Here is a 24,109-nt window from a genome sequence, read left to right on the forward strand (position 1 = left end):
CTTCATAAGTATGTATATCGCCAAGTGTAATTGTTGTTGAAAAAGATGACGCCTCGCCTCCCTCGTGCTCATCATCATTAGCGTGTTCCCCTGAAGCACTCATCAGAACGGGTCTTGGCGGCTCGTCCATTTTTCTACCGCACCCTCCTAGTCATGTCATAAAGTATTCGCCCCGCTAGTGATCTATAGTTTAGTTATACTATACTGATCCACGCAAATTTTAGCAATGGTCAATAAAGTATAAAGTGTACCTTGTGTGAATGCATTCATTCGACTGGCTCAAAACACTCCAAGCCTGTACATAGATGCAATGAAAGCTCGAACTGACACGTGAATCGTCGTGTCTCGCGGCTGTTACAAATTTTCCCGTTTCACCCCATTACGGCTGATGAATAACCTCGGGGGATTCAAACGATTAGAGTTCTAGCACTCCATCTGTTCCGTCCTTTCCGGTCGTACTGTGTTTACCGGGACCCGACTGGGAAGTGCGCTTTCGCATTCCTTTCGGTAGGGGGGATTAGTTCCGCGGGTCGGCCCTCGCCATGCCCGCACATTCGTTACGGGAAGGGGGGGGGGGGGCGTCCTCTTCGCCGTACCCGCGTGCGCAGTCGGGTCCCGGTGAACAGACGGAGCATGCGGAGTGCTAAAACTCTCTATTCTGCGCGCCTTGTGACTGCGCGTAACCCGGTCTGGACTCTTGCTTCCCGTTGTCCACATCACGCGAAGTTCAGTATTTTTCAGTATCTGTGAAACGGCTTCAGTTCTTTGGGGAATAGGTGACCGGTAAAAAGCGCAAAGGCTCATGGGTACATTGTCTGCTCCCGCGGAGTCTCGCGGCTCGCCACTTCCGGTTCGAGAGCTCTCCTGCAGCCTCCCGTACGCCGACGGCTTTCACGCGCGCGTGTGTTATCTGTTTCCACTGAAAAAAAAAAAAAAAAACGCTCATGCATCGCTCATTCAATGAATAACAACGATGGCTCCTTTGAAAGGTAAGCACTCTGTGGCAAATAAACAACGCGCACACACGCGTGTAATACAGTCAAACCCGGCTATAACGAACCCGTATAGAGCGAATTATGCTATATATCGAACAAAAATATTTCAGTTACGGAAATACATGGGAAACATATTCCTTATAACGAAGTTCACATCCGATATATCGAACTCTGCGCGCCGAAAATGGCCGCCGAAATGCACGGTCTCGGAGCGGCGATTGGGATGCGGATTGGCCGCGACCGCAAAGCAAGGGTTGCGACTGAGACATTGCGCCTCGCACGGACGACGTGACGCCAGACACTTTCCGTAACTGTTTCCGTCGCGCGGGACTCACGACGGAACCCGCGAAGTCAGCGAGTCCGGACCAAGACAGCAGCATCGGTGAACTGAGGGAAGAGCTCCCCCATGTTCCCGATGATGTCTCGAGTGAAAGCCGTCCGACGCTTATAATGAAGCGCTTTCGGGAGTCGATGTGCTCGGCCAATGCGTCTGAGATTTTGGAGGACGCGGACTCGAACTGGTGTAACAATGTTTCGTGTAGAGAAAGCTATGCTAGTTGAAGCCGCCAAAAAAAGTGAAAACAAAAATCACCGCTTTTTTCCGTGCAAAGTAGGCAGTTCAGGCGGAAAGTAGCTCTATTACTTGCAATAAATGGATTATTTTGGGTGTGGTACCGGCTACTTTAATGTGTTTGTTTCTGTGTTTCTGCATGCGGGGATGGTGGAGTTGGGGTGGGCGAGAAGTATGGGGGGGGGGGGGGCTCCCGCGGATTGCGAACTTGTAACAATAAGTTCGTTATAGGCGGGTTCAGCTGTATTGAACTATTGGATATATCGAACTAATCCCGGTGCATATTGCAATTCGCTATAACAGGGTTTGACTGCCGCCGGCGTACGGAAGGCCAGGCGAGATCTCGAATCGGAAGTGGCGGGAACAGATATACCCTTTGCGTTTTGTATATACCGGTCACCTCATGGAGGAAAGGGTCACATATTCCAGAAGTATTGAGCCCGCGGACAATGAGTAGTTTACGAATTGAGCAGGTTTCTTAAACGTGCTCAATGGTAGACTAATTTCGTGACATAAATATGCGTATACGTACTAAGGAATTTTAGGAGGGGCTGCAGAGCCTCAGCTAAACATTTTCTCTTGCTTTCTTCTTGCTTTCGGGACAAAGACAGTCCTGGTAAAAGATTAAGCTTCCATCAAGCAACAGAGGGGCAAAGAATAAGATCATATATAGAACAACTTCGTCGGATATAAGGTGCACTAGCTGAGCCAACGGCTACTAAAACCGCAATGGTCCATTTTCGGCCGCTTTCCAGCTCGCTCGCAGGAGGCGCGTGCTTCAGCCGCCGGTTCTCGAAACCCATGGACAGCGACCACGACCCTTGGAATGAATTCGCGAACCCATCAAGCGGCACAGGAGAGGTGAAGATGGCCTTCGAGGACGACTTCCACCTCACCGTCATTCCGAACTTCCTCCACGACTCGGACGCCTACGTTGCCAATCTCGGTGAGGGAGCTGATCTAGATGTTCATGATAAAAAACTCCCAAGCATTTCCCCGAGGGTGAACATGGTTAAGTGCGAATGCACGGGGTGATGCTATGAGGGGGAGTAAAGTTAAAATCCGTTGGCATTCGCCCGTGAGCGCGCGCGAGCCGACCCACGGAGGTCTGGCAGTTTATCGCTGCATATATAGGGGGGTACGCCGCACCGCGCGCGCCGAGCCAGGTGGCTGAGAGAGGAGGCGAGCGCAAGGGGAGAGGGACAGCGGCGCACGGCAGCTGCAGCCGAGCGAGGGGGAGAGGAGAGAGTGTGACGTCACGGTGGAGAGAGAGGCGCGCGGCAGCTGCTGGGGAGAGGAGGCGCGCTGTGACGTCATACCATGACGTCACGGCGCGAGGAGCGGTGCGGGGAGCGGCGCGCACCCGCGTAGCCACGGCGAGGAGGCGGAGCGAGCGCGGTCACGTGGTGAAGTGACGTCACCGCGCCGTTGCTACCGACGCTCCTCTCCGCTCCACGCCGTTGCTAGGGAGAGGAGGACTGCGGACGCCGCCGCCGCCGGCGGCGGTGGAAGGTTTGGGGTCGCTTATAAAGTGCATTCGCACTTAAAAATTTGGCGCACTAGTGGTGCACAGCTGGTGAAACAGCAGAGCTAGCGGCCCCTCTCCCTTCGACGGAGACTCCGCTCTTGCACCATCACATCGATTTCTAAACTTGCCGCTGAAAGGTCTCCCTGACTGGTAGGCCCGGATCGTTTTAAAGTCCGCAGGATTTCACATCTCTCCCAAAGTGGGCCACGTTACCACGCGCAAGAACCCGCGGCATCTGTAGCGTGAACTCTGCGTCTGTGCTCTTCCCCACTTCAGTCGCGAACGCACGTGAACTGGCGAGAACAGCACGCCAGAGATCTCGCCACGAACGCTGGGTTCTCGGAGGTGGAGTTAAACGACGCCGGGCGCTCGGTATTTTTTTGTATTTTTATTGCGAGCTCCTCACGTGGCACAAGCCCACGCGCAAGCCTGGACGACGCGCTGTACGCGAACCTTTATACCACATGTTGCGCACTAACGTCACGGCTTGACGGGCGCCGGTGAGGCTCGGCGGAACCATGCCTGGGCTAGCGAAGCGAGCGAGAAGCTATGCACAGCTGCGCCAAGGGTTGCTATGGCAACACGAGGTGACTTCATCGCTCCGCGAGGTTTTTTGGTGCGACGGACGGATAAGCTCTGTTGTTAAAAAGTATTTTTTTTTTGAGCGCGTAAGTCTGCTAAGCGACTTTAATGCGAAAGCATTATGGTTTCCGCTGGCACTGTACGCGCTTCTAGCGCTGCAGCGTTGGCGCGCCTGCGTGGTCAACCATGCTTAGCCGACGTAGCAACTGACGGTATACACACGATGTCGCAACACTTTCTGTTCCACGGCGCTAATCGAGTCACCTCGACAGCCCCGACGGAGAACGGGCAGACTGACTGTTTCCCCTGGCTCGGTATGTAGCCACGGGCTATCGCACTCGTAAAGACACAAAAGGCTCGCATTAGTTTTGTATATTACTCGTTCTCTTCGAACTCTGTTTCGTTCGAAAGGCGTGTTCTACGCGCCACATAAATTATAGGGGTCAGGCGCTGCTCCAAACGCCGGGTTTATTGCCTCATACAGGCACAATTCCCTTTGAAACCAATGCGATAATTCTTTTATTTAACTCTCCACTTTAAAAAATGCCTACCTGGAAATATTTTGAACACTGCTTCGCACTGCAATTCAGAGTGACAGCGCAGCTCCTGAAGATTACCTGTCAACCTTCTTTTGCCCTCAGCTTGCATCTTGCATCAGGCTCGATCATCCACAGCTTCTTTTTCCACCCCGAACCTCTTGAGTAGTTTGGAATAATTCGGCATATCCGACTTGATCATTCGGCATATCCGACTTGAAAAACGACAGAAATAAACAAACGGAAAGCTGTATTCAATCGAAATACGACTACAAAAAAGCTAGACCACTTTGTTTGGAGTGGAAAGCCCCGGAAATTCTCAGCCCTGTGGAAATATTTCTCCAAGGCGAGTGTTGTTTGCTATATTGATGATGTTTAAGTGGCCATACGTCTAAAGCCAACTTATATGCCGTTTGAAAAAGAAAAGTGCTACGATGGATCACATTTGCAGCGTTTACACACGTTTGAACGACCGCCATTCGCTAGAGACTGTCATTGGCTGTGGCTGGCTTCCGTAGCATGTTCCGTAGTAGCTGGTGCCGGTATATTATCTCTATGGCTGGCGCAGTCAAAGAAGAAAAGCATTGCATTAACTTCGCGTACTAATAAATATCCTGTAACTTGCTTTGGTGCGGTATTCCCTTAATGCCAAAAAAAATTGCGCTGTAAGTAACATTATATAGCTTTTATAAAGCCGTCGCCGGCATGGCCTGCTAGCTCAGTCGGTTAGAGCGTCGTGCTAATAACGCGAAGGTCGTAGGTTCGATCCCTGCGCAGGCCAGCTTTTTTTTTTTTTTTTCTTGCAAGGTGAGATGCGTTTTCATAAGTCACGAACGCACCAGGAACACCACCCACATTTCTCATAACCGAAGTTACAAAAAAACGGTGGCTTCGCAGAACACCGCCGAAAAGAAAACGCGCAAGTTTAGCAAACAAAAGGAAACGTGGCCTGCGCAGGGATCGAACCTACGACCTTCGCGTTATTAGCACGACGCTCTAACCGACTGAGCTAGCAGGCCAAGCGTACCCTGTCGTCGGAAACAATAATCAGCTTCTTCGCTGAAATGCTCCGCTCATTGCATCATTCCTTTATACTGCCTCCTGAATTTTTTCAATGCCAGACGCATCGCCCGCTTCACAATTAATGGGAGTGAGTGGTACGCCTGGTTCGCCACATGTCGTAAGGTGGGGCCAGGCATATCAGGGATCCCCGGTCGTGTCCCGTGTCCCGAACTGAATTCGAGAGTGGCCTGTGCCTGGTTGCCAAGGCAACCGATGCTTCAGATTGTTACTCTGGCCAGCAAGAGGAAACTCGGCGCCGCTGTCGAGCACGTTTTTGCCTACGTTGCCACTTACCACCAAACGTCGCCCCAAGATTAACCGGTCACGTGACTAAAGCACTGGGAAGGCTAGCATTTGGGGAGTGTGGAAAGGGCTTGGTTTGCGGCTCGGGGCGTATGCGTTTGGCATTGAAAAAAATACAGGAGGCGATGCTTCACACATTGCAGGGGTTTATCCAGAATTTCGATTTCGGAGGAGGGGGGCGATATCCTCCCGGGTTTGTGGAATCTTTTTTGGGGGGTGTCCAAACCCTCCTTAGGGGGGGGAGATTTTGACATGTTCCAAGTGCAATTGTTTCAATTTGAAGTTCGAGAGGAAGTTTGTTGAGGATAAACAAAGAGAGGGCGCAAGAAAGGTGGTACATGATCACTTCATCCCAACTCCTATCCATGTAGTTGCGTAGAAAGTCGTAACTGTGGCCTTTGAAAAAATTAAAGGAGGCGATGCCTTAAATAAACTTTGCCTATATGCTATAACACAACTCCAATCATTTTCGTATGTGCTGACACGCGAGTATAAAACCTGTTTTAAACGTAAGCAGTTGTGCAAAAGGGCGCTTACCAAAAATTCTGTTTAGGCTGAACTAGGGAAATGTCGTGCTCCTGAAGGAAAAACAAAAATCGTTTTCAGTAAATGTGTGCAGCATTTTGAGGCCGCTCACTTCAAAAAATCCAACCTCGTTCGTCGTCTATTCGCAGAGAACAAGCTGGAATGCCTGAGACAGGTGAACAAGAACCCGACTGCAAAGGAAATGCTTGCTGCCATGACTTCTGCCAAAGCCTTGCGGATGAAGGATGCCCAGCTGAATCCCGAGCCGACAGGCGAGGCAACGAACGAGGAAGAGGACAATGGACTTCTGACCTTGTGGCCCTTCCTGTTCTTGCCGGTGGGCATTCAAATTCAAGCCTCTTTTCGCGTTTGCCAGCGCTATACTTGTAAAAGCAGGTGCCATTGTTGGTTGCGGATCACCTGTCAGCAGGCTCATGACAGCTGTCAGCGTTCCATGCGCAGTGGGATGATGGGTGTATGATGGATAAGATGATGGAAGGATGGATGGTTGCATATCACCCATAATCAGGTTTTGACAGCTGTATACATGGCTTGCACATAAAGGGCAGCAGAAAAAATTTACGACCTCTCGTAGTGCACGCGGTGCTTCAACATGGCAGCTACAGTGATCTCTAGAGTTCCTCTATGTAGCTGATGGAGTTCCTCTATGGACCTAATCCCTGTGGGAGCTATATAGAGGAACTCTTGTGATTTCAGTGCAAGCCATCAATACATAGAGGACGGAACATGTGTGTGTCCATATATGTCCTCGAATTGCAAGAGGACGAACATGTTGACTGCTGTGTGTGTGTAGCATGCAGACTAATAATGGAAAAACTAAGGATATTAATCCTTGGTTATAGTGTACCATGGTTATAGTGTACTATTCTTGAACCCTGTACCCACCATGGTGTACATTTCGCCAGGCATATCCATGGGTGATATTGACGAGTTAATTCACGACTGCATGATTTGTATGGGTTGCAGGTGACGGTATACCCCTTTTGTGGTTGGGGGAGATTTCTATGTGGATTTGCCGGGACCACGGAGAGGATGGTTCTGACAGTTCGTATTGGGGTAGTTTGGTTTTCAATGTCATCACGGAACCAATACACCCACCATCAGTGCAGCAGCAGTTGAACACAGGCCTGACAGTGTCAAAGAATGTGTTGTTCTATTGTGACTTCTCCACTTAGCTTTGTTGGCCAACGAGTTTCGCAGGGCGGAATGACCTGGAATATTTTATTTCGCAGGTGATCGGATGTGTTATTTTAGGGGTTCCATTATTTTGGGTATCGTGTGTTAGAGCCGTGTGCGTGAGGGAGAACTTTAAATTCACGTCAAGTGCTAAAGATGTAAATTATTCAAAACAAGCAGACTCTAAATTAATTTTTACTCTAAACTACAAACTCGTTCGTGGCCCCAACATAAAAACATAAGAGGAACCTTGCATGACGGGCAAGAATCCCAGATGTCCTGAATTAATTCTGTGCTCAGTACACAAAATTCTAAAATGTAAAGGCGTTTATCTGCCACAAGCCATCTCCTGGAATAGGTTCCCAAACGCCCTTGAACCTTTTGACTTGGTCAGTGACTGCATTACTAGCTGTTTCTTTATGCAATGCCTGACCACACGTTTTCATCAAACCCATGACTACATCCCCTGAAAAATTAGTGACTGTCATGGGCTCAGTATACGACACCGACTATGTGATAAAAAAAAGCTTGAAAACATCTGATTTTAGGTGGTTTTGAAATGTCAGTATTATATACATGTTTGGTATTCTTTCAACTCTTTCAACTGACACAAAATTGAAGGCACTATATCTTGCAGAGAGGAGCGATGAAAAGAATACGGTGTGTTTCTCTCGTATTTACCGGTTGTTCACTGTGAACCGGGCTAAAACTAATACTGGCTTGATTGGACCTGATACTACTCAAGTGATTATTGAATGCCCCCCACATGTCTTGCCAATGTACGATACTGCTACTAGTCGCTCCATAAAGGTTGTCGCATCTTGACTTTGAGCCCGTTCTATTGTTCGTCCCTTGCAGATATCGAGAAGGCTCTTCCCGCGGTCAGCGCTGAACAAAGAAGAAACTCTGCACCTTCTCAAGTGCGACCACCTGAACATGCAGTTCCAGGATGAGCTCAACAACAACAACAGCGACAGCAACGACAACAACACTGCGAACGAAGGCTACGAGATCAAGCATGCCGACACACCCCCTGACACTAGCTGGGAGCGACGGCAAAGAGACAGCAGTGCAGAACAGCCGGTCATCGTGGCAAGTCTTTTTCGACTTTTTGAAGTCTTTTTCGAGCACTGAGCAGCCGGTCATTGCGGCAAGTCTTTTTCAACTTTTTCGAGCCTTTTCTGAGCACTCAGCAGCCGGTCATTGTCGCAATTCTTTTTCGACTCGCACCTCAAGTGCCTCATTGTGTGAAAAAGTGGCATTGTTGTCTGATAAAAGAAACGGCTACCATCATAAAGAGCAAAAGACACAACAATGTTCCACCAAAGTGCGCACACCAAATTTTCGTGCGTATATAACTTGCACCAAAAATGCAAAAATTTCCGTGGCAAAGTAGGGGCGCAGATAATACGCAGGGTTTTTCCTTTAGTGCAGCTTCACGTCGATATGCATTGTGCCGTGAAGCTCCTACGCAGTAACACTGACTAAACCTTCCATGGCAGCGATTGCGTAAAACATACAGGGACAAGAAAGAAAAAACAAGTGCGACCGCACTCTAACAACTGAATTTTATTAGTGAATTGTAACTTTTGTGTCGCACTCAGTGTATTATACGTGCTAAATATACGCCTTTTCTTTCTACATGGTATGCGATGTGTTGCTTGAGCAGTAGCCTTAGCGCAGTCTTTCCTGTATCAAATGTGCGGGCATTGCGCGACGATTTTTTCTTTTCTTTTCCGGCGGGCTGAAAGTGGGGGTGCGGATTATATGCAAGGGCGGGTTATATGCACGAAAACATGGTGTGTGGATTAATTTAGATACAATAAATCAGATAGTTTTGTTACCACCACATTACCCCAATACGTTGCAAGTGGTGGAATTAAGCGATACTGGCGTCACATTGTGTGACAGTAGAACAGGCATGCACCAGCCACAAAGAAAGTTGATCCTAGGCAACCTGTCTGCAGTGTCGCCAGTTTGTCTGTCAAAAGAATCCACACCAAAAGGCGAAGAAACGAAGGCAAAAAAAAAAAAAGACAAACACAATGTAGCAGTACAAACGTCTTTGAGAAGTATCGCCAGGGTAAGCAGGCTTAAGTGTCCTGAGAAATTTTCTTACCCGAGTCCAAAACCTTCATCAGGATGTGCTTTACATGGATGACATCGATAAGAGGCACTTGCCTTGCCTTGTATTGTCTTAGCAGAGTCGCTACTTTGTGTAGGGGCAAGTAAAAACAGTTTGGCATCACGGAACGGTTATACTTACGTGATTCTGGCGCTGACGATTGTTTAATGCTACAATGCAGTAAGGTATCGTCACTATGAGTGCATTGGAGAACTTGAAATGAAGCGAGATTTAAGTCAAACAGGACAGGCCTTGCAGGTTGAAAAAACTGGCTAACTGCTTAGTTTAAATGACAGGCACAAAGCTCCTTTTAAAAGTCTCGTGACTCGCTAGTTGGTGATTATATGAACCTGAGTGCACCGTACGTGCCAAAGTTTTAGACTTGCATATGCACGCAGTCTAACCTGCTGTGCCTTACTATCTGTGATAATTTGATGCGCATAATTACAGATGAAAATTTGTTTATTACTTGGCGCCGTACTTACCCATCAAGCTCGTTTAACTCCGAGGTGTAAAACTAAAGACTTAATGCGCTGCATGCGTGAAATTTAGTTAAACTGCCACACTGCTCCCACACTGGTTTTTCCAGAGCGGAGGCAGAGGTGCAGCTACTGTAAAACACTTGCATCACATCTTTCACACCGCCACATACTTTGGCAATGCACTTGTCTCAGTTGGCTGGTTCAGTGGCATATAGTATCTCATTGGGCACCTGATTGTTGATGTTCGTTTTTTACAGTTCTGCTGTTTCTCACCAGCCCAGTTCATCAGTAAAACCTCATTACAAGAGACACTCAAGGGACCTGTGAAACACGTCTCTTGCAACCAAGGTCTCTTGTATGCGATGTTGCTAAGATGGCGCATATCGGAAAACCAACCACACCGCTTTCACTGAAACGTCTCTCGTAGTGTAATGGTGTCTCTTGTACCAAGGTTTTACTAAAGTGGGTAGTTAAGTCATAGCTGAATGCTTCACATAATTTAATGTGCTCTGTGCAGTTCAGACTAGCCAAAATATTTCTCAGTGTTTAGCAAAGCACGAGCAAGACATTGGTCACTAACTAAACAGGTGCGTCTACGCCTTCAAAACTCTTTATAAACACCTTCAGATTCATAAACACCTTCAGATTAGGTCACTAATACACTAGAGGGTTTGTTTAGGGATGATTAGGGGCGGGGTACAACCACAGCTGTGAAGAACACAAGGGGTTATCATTTTCGCGAGCTTACCAGCTTATCTATGTGCCTGTTGTCCCAGCATACCAGGGACTTGTGGCAATTGGTTGCGACTCGCAACAGTCAACATTGGCTGGAAAGTTTTTGTGCCGTACCTCTACTGGGCAGCATGACGGCTGCCTAAAAAATTTGTTGGGAGACGGAGCACAATACGTATCCTAAGTTTTCCGACAACATTCTGATAGCTTGCCAAACACAGTGCGGCAGCTTTTTTAAGCACGAATCGCTGCAACAGTGATTGCGTGCAGGCTTTTCTATGAGACCCTGAAACAATTTTCATGCTCGAACAAACCAGAGCACAGGTTTTGGAAGCACTGCATTGCTGTATGTCAAACCCGGAAAGAAAACACTGCAGAGTCCATGTGTACGTGAACAAGGAACGACCTCTAATGTGCTGTATTTAGTAAAGGACGAAGATGAAAGCCAGTAAAGTGAAAATGAGAACAGTCGCATCTATTAGCAGGCTCAAAAGACAGTCTCTCTTGTCAGTAAAGGCAGTGAAGTCGGTGGGGGGCAGGAAAGGGGTAATAACCTCAAAAAATCTTTCCAATCAATACGCTGCGCTGGGCATAATTAAGACAGGCCATTATACTGATTAATTGGGGAGAACACAATTGGAGAAAGCACGATTCCTCGCTTCGCGACAGTCCCTAATAGCTAAACTAATATTTAGATTGGTTTGCATAGCTCGCCACCAGCCAGTCATCAGTTAGTATTTTGTCCCAATACGCCATACAAATACAAATTTTCAGACTTGACGCAGGTGGCATGTGATCAAGTTCCAGCTGCTACCTAATTATGTCTAATACGTCTTTATGCGACGGAACTTATGGTCTGATATCCAACAGGGTCTAAGTGATAAGCACATAGAACACTGCTTGGCAAAGCTTTATACTTTGTTTCGTAAGCCATTTCTTAATAGTGGGGGAATCCGTGTTTAAAGGGGCCATGCAGACAAAATACAGGTTTGTTTGATTTGAAAGATTTCGTTTGTTATAGTGCCCGTAGCGCTTCTCCAGCAGCAAACGATGCTGTATTCACTGAGAAATTAATCAATTTATGTTAAAATTTTCATTGTCCCGCCAAATCGTGTGTTTTGGTGACGTCTGCAATAAAGTCATAAGAGTGGGTATTCAAATGAATTTTTAGTGTGTCGTTGGGCTCTGCAGCCTTGCTTACCACCAGTCATACCAGATGGTGCTACCATACTTAGTTGCAGACCGTTGTCCACCTTTGGTTTGTTTTTGACCGTATTTGCACCTGGCTTGTTTTTGTTACTGTAGAAAGTAATCGTTTCTTGAAACACAGGGTATCCTCGACAAACGGCCCGGGGTCATAAGACAATGTCACTTACGCCAATCGGCCACTGTTGTGTAAGACAACTCCAAAGCAGCGGACTGCTGTGCAGCTAAAACAAGCCTAGTGTACCGAGTACCAACAGCAGTGCACATCGGTATTTCTATGTTTACGCACATTATCGCAACTTTCATTGTTTATCCCACCATTCTTACTGCTGAAAAATCAATATGCATTACATTGAAGTGCAAATAGCTTACTCGGCAAGCTTATAAGCCCTGCCTAATTTGCGTTTGCTTTCGCCGGCCTCAATCAATCGCACTGCTGGGCACTAATGACGTCATAGGTTCTGTTGCGGGAAATGAGCAAGTGGGTCGCATGGCCGGTCCCTTTTTTTCTAATTATATAGCTTATTTGAGCGAAGTGTGCACTTAGAGTGGTGTCAGTATGATTCTAAAGAGGCCATCTTTCGAATAAACCAAACTTGTGTTTTGTCTGCATGGCGTCTTCTGGGCTCCTCTCCATACGTTATTGGGCGTGTAGAAAACCAATCACCTGAAACCCTGCCACGGTGGCTCAGTGGCTAAAGCGCTGTGCTGCTGAGCCCAAGGATGCGGGTTAGATCCCAGCTGCAGTGGCTGCTTCTCAGACAGAGGTGAAAATCAAAAACACCTGCATGTCGAAACTTTGTCGCACATTAACGACCCCCAGGTCAAAATAACTCCAGAGTCCTCCTCTATGGCGCGCCCAATTGCCCTGGTGCAACTTCCACGCTCAACACACCGAAATTTAAAAAAGAAATTCATCAATTACGTGAAGCTCTGGTCCTAGACCTGAAACGAGTCACCGATTGAGTCGCAAGTGATAACTTTCTTTACTTGTTCGGGTTCGCCGCAGTATGAAAACCCGGAGGCGAACGACCTCCAGATACCCAAGAACTGGGTAGACGACGAGATCCAACCAGAAGGTCACCAGGGCACGTGTGCGCAGCTGGACGACATCATCAATGTGAGGCCCACCACCAACCGTTCAGCGCTGTCCCTATCGGCGACCAACAGTCCAACAACGGTGCAGCAGCCGGATGCGTCGACACTCACGTGAGTTCTGCTGCATTCGCGGCATACCGTATTTTCGCACATACAACCCGCACCAAAAATGCGAAAATTTCAGATAGTAATACGCGGGGTTTTTTCTTTAGTGCAGCTTCACGGCCATGCGTGTTGTGTCGTGAAGCTCCTACGCAGTAACACTGACCATGCCTTCCGTGGAAGCGATTGTGCAGAACATAGAAGGACAAGGAAGAAAAAACAAGGATGCCGTGATTTGAAACGCAACAAAAACATGGACCAAGAACAGAGTAGACGAGACTAGCGCCCTGTCTCGTCTACTCTGTTCTTCTACTCTGTTCTTCGTCTGTGTGTTTTTCTTGCACTCACCAACTAGCCAAGCAAGAAGTTTTCTCAGTTAAAAAACAAGTACGAGCGCACTCTAACAACTGAATTTTATTAGTGAATTGTCACTTTGGCTGTGCAGTCAGTGTATTCTACTTGCTAAATATACGCGTTTTCTGTCTACATAGTTTGATGTCTTGCTTGAGCAATAGCTTTGGTGCAGCCTTTCCTGTATCAAAGGTGCGGGTAATACGCGAGGATTTTTTTTCTTTTCCGGCAGGCTGAAAGTGGGGGTACGGATTACATGCGTGAAAATACGGTATGGAGTATCGCAGAATATCAGAATATCGTAATTCCTATGCACTGTTTCCTGCCTGCCACAATTTTTGACTGTTCAACGGTTTCATCATTTCTTTCTGCACTTGTAAATAAATCATAGCTTTCATACTCTATCTCCCCCCTCAAATAATGACGAGGAGAAACGTTTTTGTGCTGTTTATTTTGCATTATTTTGTTCAGTGTATGCTATCTTGTTTCATCTCTCTGTTCATGTTGTTCCGTAACAAGGCTGGCACGTATTTTCAGCATCATGCTGAACACTGCAGCTCTACTGAGCAATTCGTCCCTCAATTTTTTTTCGTTATTTCCAATCTCGAACAAGCAATGTTCTGTAGGAGTCTACTAAGTAAAAGAAAAATATAAAAGCAAAGAAATATGCACACACACATGTATGCTTTCTGGTAGCCAAAAATTTCACACACTCCAAAAATTCCAGGTGTAAAATTCAGATCATTGTTTGCTCCCCAATGAGTCCGTAAAATCTTTTGGTGTGGTAGTGGTGTACTATGAATAATATCGTTCAGACCTTTTGAAAAATGCATAAACAACATTGCTTTGTAGTGTTATTGAATCAAGATTCTCGATACACACTGCATATTGATTTAAATGGCAATTGAAAGAAATTTTCATAAATTAGCCACACAGCATTTTAGTACTTAGGGTCAGACGGTCATTACTGAGTTGAGATAGATGACTGGATTTAGACCACGTTTCTACTGCTAACAAAATATAGGCAGGTTGTACCCAAACTTGTCCCGCCTAATTAAACAAATTACGAATATGGCTTGTGGTTAGAGATGTCTCCAAAGTTCTCACATTAAAGCATTAGAAGCTAAGCCTTTGCACATGGTAACACAGGCTTACCGCACAAATACAAATCCACGAAAAACAAATTCTTTGACACCAACAGGTAAATGTGTTAACTCTGCAGAACCATAGTGCAAAAAACAACAACAAAAGAACATAAAAAGAGACCCAAAAATACAAGGGCAACATATCCCTGCGTGTATGTCACCACATTATCTGTGTCCCATTTGTACTGTCCCGCCAAACATCAAATTTTGTTTAAAAAAAACATAACAAAGGAATGAAAATGGTGTGATGAACACAGCGCAAGTGTAGCTATAATGTAAAGCAGTTTGCTGAACGTACAGCTCTTAGCCAAATACAAAATAGGTGGCATGCCAGTCTCATTTTCCTCTGCAAGTGAACCTCAAAAAACAGAGGGTGCTTGACTAAGACGACATCTACCCGCTGCTCTACAACAAGGGCATCTAGTGATGCTTTATTTCCTAGTAGCAGCCTGCAGTGAAAGGGCCAGTGGCTTGCTCCTTGCCATCGATTGTTAATTCAATCTGTGCTGAGTGGTCTATAGCATTCTTTGTAGTTTTCCAAATCTCCCTGCGTCGTTGAACCAACCGAATTTCCCAACTTCTCATTTTTGATTCAACATTGGTTGTTGGAATACAGAATTTGCTTCTATTCCAACGCAATTCTCTTGCTCTGTTGCCTTCCTTTTTTGTTTTTTCAGGTCCATGACACCCAGTAAGCGCAGCGAAGAGGCCTTCTACCACTTCGCCTACATCATGACTTCGGCAACCTCTACTCAGGACAGCGCAAGACCCGGCAGTCCGGCAGAGTACTTCAGCTGCTCCAAAATGACGGTACAAGACCACGTCCCGTTCACCTCGACAAGTGACGTGAACACCCGCAAGGAACGCTTCACGACCCTCCCAGAGCACGACACCACGGTCGAAACCAATGCCTGTAGCAACTTGTCTGCCAACGTCTCGGAAGTCGATGTTAAGGAAGAAGCCGTCATCGCGGCCCAGCCTACACCACTCCAAGATGCTGAAGATAATGCCCAATGCAAATACGTGCCAGCGGAAGACGGCAATGAGGTAGTGGTGAGTGACCAAATTGATGACGACAAGCGTGACGAAAAGGACGCGGTAGTCGCAGGCAAGGACAACTCAGCAGCGCTTGTCGAAGCAGACAACGAACCAGGAGAAGACAAGGACAACTCGGCAGCAGTTGTCGAAGCAGGCAACACACCAGGAGAAGACAAGGACAACTCGGCAGTGGTTATCAAAGCAGACATCGAACAAGAAGAAGACAAGGACAACTCGGCAGCAGTTGTCGAAGTAAGCAACAAACCAGAAGACAAGGACAACTCGGCAGTGGTTGTCAAAGCAGACAACCAACCAGGAGAAGACAAGAACGTCAAAGAACAGGCGGAGTCATTGAGCGTAGAAAACAAGAGTGGTGGGACCAGCCAAACAAACTTTGACGGCAAGGACAGCACTACGCGTCCTAAGACTGCGCAGGACATGATCCTTCCAGAGGTCACCGTGGCTTCCTCGTCGTCGAAGGAAAGCGTGGCCCGACAGGAAGAGGAGAAGAAGCAGCGGGCGGAAGCGAGGACGAGACAAGACGCAAGCCGCAGGGCGGACCTCACGATCCCAGAATACACGGTTGCGTCGTCTTCCATGCCTGAGGGGGTGCCAGTGGGCGGTGTCGAGGGACCGTGGCTCTTCGAGAAGGAGTTCGACACGTCCCTCGGCAAGAACTGTGGAGAGGACGTGCTCCAGCGCATGTCCTCGTTGGTGCGGGCCAGCATGGACGAAGACGACGACGGGATGTTGAACATTGGCACAAACCAGGCGAGTCGACTCTCTCTCTGTTTTCAAAGGGGGACAGGGTTCTTAAAACAATTTATTTCTTTTCATTGTTAAGTAAATAAACTCTGTGAAACTTGTCAGTCTTGCTGCTTTTATTCCACTGATTTCACATGTGCCGTTATTGTTTCAGTAGTCAACTAGTTACCAAGATAATTCAAGATAATTATTGATTTTTGGAGGAACAATATACACAAACAGTGTTTAGCCATAAAACTGTAATCTTTACATTTTCCAATTCTATGAACCCTAGTGAGTGCAGTAAGAGAAACAGTTTCTTGATGCACCGCTTGGAACTAATTCTACAGCTCATTAAATTTTGGTGTTTGAAATGGGCATTCGAAATGATTCCTTGCCACTGGTGCCACCAAGGTTTTATGAGCTGTAAAATCAGTTCCAAGCAGTGCATCAGAAAACCAATTCTCTTATTGCACTCACCAGGGTTCATAGTATTGGAAAATACAGATTACAGTGTTATGACTAACACTGTTTTATCTATTGTTCCTCCAAAAACGACTAATTATCTCCAATTACCTTGGTAACTAATTGACTTACTCAAAAAATAATGGCATATTTGAAATCAGTGGAAAAAATGCAGCAAGACTGACAAGTTTCACAGAGTTTAATTAACAATAAAGGAAGCTGTTTTAAGGGCAGTGTCTCTAGTTATAAAGGGGCCCTGCAGCACTTACCATCGACTACTTGGAATGTATTTTAGGGTAAAGCCTATTGTCCCAGCAATCTCCTCTTGCAAAAATTATGAAAATCGTTCACTACCATCGAAACTACGCGCAATCAGAAATCGCGCGTACTAATTGTTTCTTCTCAACTCGACCACAGACAACGCAACGATAGCTGCGTGCCCTCTCCCAGAAAGGGGGGGCGGCTCGCAGCATTCTCTTCGGCGGCCTTTGATATATCACAGGCCGGGGAGTTTGCTCGTTTTCTCCGCAATGTAGAGGGGTCTATTTCTGGTCTGAAGCCACAAAAAAGCAGGCATGGCTGCCTGCTTGCAAGTGTGTGCTTGGGCTGGTGGGGCGTTTTTGAAGCAATAAACGTTTGTTGTCGAGTGGTCTGGTTGAAAGGGAATATTGAGCCCATCACTCAAAACACAAAAGAAACGGCAAAACTGTGCATACAGGTTCAAGCATAGAAGAGGTTGGTACACAGCGCCGACAACGGCGGATCGTCACAGGAAATACGAGAAATGAGCTGCGAAGTTGACCAGTGACGGCCAATTGGACAGCCATGGCCTCAATGACGTCATTTAGGCGATGCTAGGGGTGCATAATGAGAAAAATCGACGAGAGCGCGGTTGGTTTTTTCGCATATTTCACAGCGTGCTAACCGCTTGCTAACCGCTTCACGTGCACAATATTTGGCTCGGGTATTCCTCACAGTGTAAGCTAAATGTCGCGCAGGTTTACTTGCACTGCTCAAGGAGTGTTGCAGGGTCCCTTTAAAGGGGCCGTGACGACAAAAGACAATCTTGTTTAATTTGGTAGAACTACCCTCTTGTAACTCACTCAGCTCCATTTTGGCCCAGAAAGACGCTTTTTTAACCAGGAAAAAAAGTGAAAGAATAATCGAAAACCTTGAAATTTCGTGCTACACGACGTTGGCAGTGACGGAATTGAGGAAACACTTAAAATGTAGTTATCGGTGAGCTTACTACATGTTTGCGTTCAAGTGATGTGATCAAATAAAATTAAAGTCACCACTACAAATGCACAGTCATGTTTCTTGTGGTGGCTGTGGTTGGTGGCTGCCAACTCCTAGAAAAAAGATTGATGTCATAAAGACCTGGCTAGAAAGTGACTGGGAGTCACCCTTGCTTCATCTGTTTGCTTAATAATATCTAGACTGTGTTTGAAGTGTGTGATAAAATTGGTATATTGGGGCAAAATGGCTTTCTTAATGAAGTAAACTTGTATTTTGTCATCACGGCCCCCCTAAACCTAGAACTTGCGACCTCAGTTCAAAGAACAAGGTAATACCCCTGTCGCGTGGGCACTTTCAATTGCGATTGAGTCGATCCGGATCGGGCGCTGCTACACGGCAGTTATCAAGCCCGATCCTGCTCGAACTCAATCCAGGTTTTCAAGTGCGATCGGACGAAAGTGGTGATACTCTCGTCCCCGCTGACTAACGGCACAGAAGTTGACAACTCAACTAACGCCAGAACTTGTATCAAATATCATGACTCGAATAAGCATGCGGTAACATTTATATAATTGTGTATACCTACAACTGCAGTTACCAGACGCAGGCCGCGAATTACATTTCTGGCGCCATTTGGTGTACGTGAGTGCAGCCGGTGCAACTTCTCAATCGGGATTGTTGAAACGTGCCGTGTAGCAGCGGCAGTGCGTCCAGCGTGCTCGAAAAGTCAGTCGTGGTGCTTCGCCTCAATCCGGATTGAGAGTGCCCGATCGCGAGTGACAGGGGTATTAGGCTTAGCGAGTCATGGCAGGAGCATCTAAACGAAGTCGAGGCATTACGTAATTCTTGGACACTGAAGCAGGTTGCAAGTGTTGTCTAAGTGTCTCATCAGGTTGCACTTTAGAACTGTGTAGCCCATGTCTTGAATTTGTTTTTTTTTTTTTTCAACCAGCTTGGACACATTTTTGTTCTGCAACTAAAGGTCATTCAAATATGGTGTTACATTGCGCAGTCCTCTTTATCAGCAATCTTGTGTCATCGGCTGTGATGACGCAATCGCAAGTCCAGTTAGTGGTTCAGCGGACTGCAAATGCGTTTATTCTAGGTAACTACGCATCGACGAAAATGAAGTTGTAAAGCTACTAGATTTTTTTTACAGGGGAGCTGTATGAGAGCAGGTATCTATTCATTTTGTGATGTCCTTGCATCAAAACTCTCAAGGCTCCAGGTGTGTCTGAAACGCAAGGCGTTTCATAGCACAAGCTCCAACTCGGCAGTAGCGAAAGTGAACGAGCAGTGGCACAACGCGTAGGAGACAGATCAAAGCCATTTGAAAGCGTACGACGGGAGCAGATCACGAAGCAAGCTGTGTCAGTTAAGCAGAAAGATGAATAAGCCCCCCAAAAACACGAGGCGCAAGAAAAGTGTCAGGGGCGTTCACTTGGACATCAATGCTTTAGTGTCATTGCACCATGGGTTAGTTGTGATGCGGTCAAAGCTACCGATTTCACTGTGGATGTGTTGGGCCTGACAAAGGAGTAGTTCACGCATTCCACATTAAAGACATCTGGCTTGCAATGTGATTTGGGCCAAATGATCACCCAGAAGCATTTGACAAAATCCTAGAATGTGTCTTAGCGATAACAAAGCCATGTTGACTGTCGTTACGAAGTGACAGTGGCTTCACAGCTCCACTGGTCATCCACATTCACAGGGTGGAGTAGCTTTGAATTTTTTCGTCATCTCAGCTCTCAAAACAAGTGAGGCACTATACATCCACAACACAGTGGAATGAGACATATTACACACCTTGAACCATGAATGCAGCCACAAAAACGTGCTCAACAAATCCCCTTCGATGCTTCTTTTAACTTCTCGTCGTTTTGTTAAAACAGCAGGACGAATTCGGCGCCCGGCTGTCTCTGACGGGCGGCTACAGCGGCAGGACACGGTCCAAGGCCAGCGAAGGCACCTCCGGCAACTACACCACCAACTACAGCGACCCACACAGCAACCAGCTGGAGGAAGACTCGGACGAGACGAAGAAAGGTGGCCCGGCGCCGATCATTCGGATGTTTGGACAGCGCGCCCACGACCTCAAGACGGCACTGCAGAGCAACCTCCGGACCTGGGCCCAGCGAAGGGGAACGGACTGTTCACCCGACTCCCGCGATGACGACGCGAGTCCGCCGCGGATGCCACACGAAGACTCGGACACCGTCAAAAGGTTAGTCTCTGAAAATGACGCGCCACACAGCGGGGAGTACGAGTGCAATGCATCAACGGTGCTCCGTTGCCACCAGGAGGTGAAGGAGATGCCCAGGCGTGCCCGAGACAACAGCCGGCAGGCTCTCAGAATCTCGGTCAGCCCCAGCGCTCGTCGAAAGGCGTCGTCGGCAAGGTCGGACGCCTCCAGTGACCACGGATTTGAGACGAGTGCGACGCCGTCTCCGACACCGACGATGCCCCAGACGGACGGCAAAAACACAATCACTCAGGTACCGTGGGCAGGGGGCAAGCTCTCGACGTCGTCGACATTCAAGAACCGTCAGCGCTCCGTCCACTGGTTGAATAGCGTGTACTACGTGGGCAGCGGAACTGTGGTGAAAGAGTGCGACTACCTGTCGGGCAGCCAAGAGAAGATAAAAGATAAGAGCGCAGTCAAAGGCAAGACATCGACGGAGGCGAGTGAGTGTGATCTTAAAGAAACCAGCACAACTGACGATAATTATGGCCAGGCGACATTAGCAGCCCAAAAAGAGACATGCGGGCAGGTGGCTGTGTCTGCTGTCAGCCTGCCAAGGTGTGTCGAAGCATCACAGAGCGAAGTGGCCGCCATCCGCGAAGTGTGTGAGCGCTTACAGGCCATCACACCAAAAGAGGAGAAAACTGCCGCCATTTACATTCTGGAGCCCTCAGAATCATTTGACTCGGTTCTGGACGGTGCCACATCATCAGTTAGCAAAGTGAGAGCCATTGAACAGGAAGGAATCCCCTGCCCAAGCATACACCAGCTTGAAACAGTTGAAAAAGAACCAAGAAGGGACTGTGAGGAGACCGTCACACATGAAGGGAAAACTTCAACAGCCAGGCTGACCATCTCGAACCTCTGTTCCAGCTCAAGCATCAGTTTGACGCAGGAGACCACGATCCCACAAGAAGAGCTTGCTGCAACTGCTGCCAATGCTCATCAGGAAACGCCCGACAGGCTCCCTGACGATGAAGCGAGAGAGAGAGACGACGCGCAGGTGGAAAACTTTACACCGTTGGCGTGCACATCGCAAGCACCAAAGCCCTCTCCAAGGCAAGAACGAAAACCGGAACACACGGACACTGCTAGAGGGAGTGCGTCATCGAGCAATGCTCTGTTCCTTGGCACGTCGAGAGACAAGCGTGACACGACTGCGAGCGAACCGCAGAGCCGCTGCCCTGTGCCCCTCCCAAACAAAGACACCACTGTTCTTCACAGCCACGAGCTGGTTCCGAGCGGCCTCTTCTCCACATTCCCGGCGCCCAACAGGGCGTCCGTACTCGTGCACAGGTACATCAATGGTACCAGGACGCTTCGCATGACGACTACAAAACAGTTCAAGCGCCTCTCCTTCAAAAACTGTATTGCGAGTACCTTCGGCCACAGCAGCACATCCATGGAGTGTCCCTTTGGTGCTCAAACCAGGCAGATCGTACTACCGAGGGCACTAGTGCCGTTGTCCGCACCTCATCAGAAGATGCTATCCATCGAGTACAAGGACTGTTCCACCACTCGCCGGCCGGCCGTCAAGTCGGCATCCTGCAAGAACATAGACGAAGCGAGCAGTGTGAACGCAACCCTCTCCGAGCTTCCGCTGGTCCACAAGAGCTTCTCCGTCGACGGTGCTGTCCTCGAAGAGGCCGATGGACATGAGACGCCGCTTCAGGGTTCACCTGCCAAAGGGGCCGCCGCCGAACATCTAGTTGCGACCGACGACGTAAAAGCCACAAGTAGTGACCATTCGCAGCTGAAAAGCGAAGGCAGTGTGATAACAAAGGAGTCGATTACCTTGGTTGGCGAGCCCAGCGAAGTCCAGCTGCCTCCTAAGAAGTGCGATAAGCTGCGGCTGTCGGAGGTGCCACACTGTGCCGACGAATGCACGGAGGACACGGCGACAGGAGGCGTCGACATCTTGAAAGCCGACGGGGGCGAAGAAGTCCTGGTGGACGAAGTTTCGACGCTGCTGAGAATCGAGTTCAGCGATCTTCTTGAGGGAGACGACGACAAGGCTTTCGGCAACAGGGAATACCTTGCGCCAGGACGAGGCCATTGCGACAACACTATCTCGCTGGTTCCAGAGTCTCAGTACAGCAGGACAAGCGTGCAGGTAGAGGAGAGCCAGGTTGCGCCACCGTTGGTGGTTGCAAACAGTGACGCAAATCTGCCAACCACTGATCTGCGCGACTCAATGCCACCCGCATGCGAGTGCACCGTCCGAACAGAGCCGAACTGTGATCCGTTGCAAAGTGCGAGCGCATCAAACGTTAGTGCAGATTGTAGGCTGTCGATCACCGATGGAGACAAGAATGCCGGCGTAGGTGGCGAGCGTTCGCCTGTGGTGGTTGCCAAACCAATTCCAAAGCGTAGGAGGAAGAGAGGTGGGGAAAAGAATGCTTCTGGAACAACAGTCGATAGCACCAGCACGAGTGCAACATCCGTCCTGTCAGAAGGCTCCACCAGTACTGAAGACAGTTCCTTCCATCTACAGATTTTCAGTGATACTAAGGCGATCTTTGCGAGTCAGTCGTACTCGGACACAAGTTACGGATTGTAATCTGCTCTTCTAGAGGACAAAAGGTGGCCGTGGCGGTAAGGAGTCAAATTCTTCAGGTGGTCAATAAATGAAACGTCAAAAGCAAACTGCTGCGACTGTTTTCAGGACTTTGTATCTATAGGCTATGCACAAGACACACAAGTGGATGTCTTCTTTGAGGGATGTCTTTTTTTTATATGTACCTTTCATCAGGTCAGGCACATATAAAATGGTAGTTAATAAAAAAATTAAATTTTCCCACATAATTTACCTCGAGCCAATGCAGCTGCGTTAAGTTGTGCCACTTATAATCACTATGCTTAAATTATGTTTTTTTTTCTGCTGCATTCACAAGGGTCTGTTCAATTGGTGAAGCAGGCTCAGAAGCCATGAAAAAGGATAGTGTATCTGTTTTTTATACTTCTGGTCAAATTGGACTCTGATGTGCCACTAAGTTACCTCTGGCTGAAGTGCACTGCGGTAAAGGGCTGAATGCTTTAGACTACTTGGGGTTCCTTGCGTAAAGGTCTTGCAAAAGCAGGCATTTTCACGTTTCGCCTCCATTAAAGGCCAACTGCACTCAATTTCGACCTCCAGAAAACCTTATTTCTGTATAGTCTGCCTAAAAAGACCGCAAGATACCAAATATGACAGCTGAAATACGCATATCCACGGCACAGACCAATAAAAAATCGGCAATTTTGGAAGCTGAAATTGCGAAGAGCGCAGTATTATGGACAGGATGAAGTGACGTTGCAGCTGGCAAGCGAGCTCCCGCAAGTGGTTGGCCGGCTGGAGCAGACCTGTGCGCAATGCTTCATCCTCGCAAAAGCCCTAGGAGAAGCTTGCCTAGCAGAGCTCAAGCAGTTCTCCTGGCAGGCTGGAGAACCAAGCACCCAGCCGGCTGCAGTCTTGTAGCAAATCAACAACACATTTCCTGGGGCTACAAGTGATGTCCCAGTTGATCTGGCGGTACGTACTGTACGTTGAAAACAAATTTGCCAAGGTAAAATGTGAATGCAGTTGGCCTGTAAGTCTTTGCAATTGGGAAAAATGAACATCTGACCTAGCAAGCAGCAGAATACTTTAGCCGATATGCCTGCTTCCAGAAACACTCAAGCAATAACAAAAAATCTGCACCCTAAAGAGGCACAGGCAGCTGTCCTGCAATATTCATAAACTACAAGGTCCTTCTGTAAAACGGAAAAGCAAACGTTGCGATCACGAACTCAAACGGGCATTTTACTGCAAAAGCGTTACATGGCGCCAGCATCTGCCTGCAGCAGCATAAAGGTTCCT

General features: G+C 47.8%; 2 protein-coding genes and 2 non-coding genes across 4 annotated transcripts; 3 read left to right on the top strand and 1 right to left on the bottom strand.

The window, feature by feature from the left end:
* The first annotated feature begins 2,339 nt into the window (after positions 1 to 2,339).
* On the top strand, positions 2,340 to 20,336 carry LOC144148534 (uncharacterized). The gene is made up of 7 exons (XM_077680058.1): positions 2,340 to 2,512; positions 6,252 to 6,439; positions 8,158 to 8,391; positions 12,854 to 13,053; positions 15,218 to 16,349; positions 19,922 to 20,253; positions 20,330 to 20,336. Exons 1-7 carry the CDS (start codon positions 2,368 to 2,370, stop codon positions 20,334 to 20,336), a joined length of 2,238 nt encoding a protein of 745 aa, XP_077536184.1. The 5' UTR covers positions 2,340 to 2,367.
* On the top strand, positions 4,920 to 4,993 carry Trnai-aau (transfer RNA isoleucine (anticodon AAU)). Its single transcript has one exon. It is a non-coding gene; the product is annotated as a tRNA-Ile (tRNA).
* On the bottom strand, positions 5,158 to 5,231 carry Trnai-aau (transfer RNA isoleucine (anticodon AAU)). The gene has a single exon. It is a non-coding gene; the product is annotated as a tRNA-Ile (tRNA).
* LOC144148825 (uncharacterized) lies at positions 20,130 to 23,248 on the top strand. The gene is made up of 2 exons (XM_077680343.1): positions 20,130 to 20,253; positions 20,330 to 23,248. The coding sequence occupies exon 2, from the start codon at positions 20,342 to 20,344 to the stop codon at positions 22,829 to 22,831; it is 2,490 nt and encodes an 829-aa protein (XP_077536469.1). The 5' UTR covers positions 20,130 to 20,253; positions 20,330 to 20,341; the 3' UTR covers positions 22,832 to 23,248.
* The last annotated feature ends 861 nt before the right edge of the window (positions 23,249 to 24,109 follow it).

Source organism: Haemaphysalis longicornis, unplaced genomic scaffold (genome assembly GCF_048455015.1).
Source record: "Haemaphysalis longicornis isolate Haplotype H1 unplaced genomic scaffold, Haemaphysalis longicornis Haplotype H1 scaffold_8, whole genome shotgun sequence".
Classification (NCBI taxonomy): Eukaryota; Metazoa; Arthropoda; class Arachnida; order Ixodida; family Ixodidae; genus Haemaphysalis; species Haemaphysalis longicornis.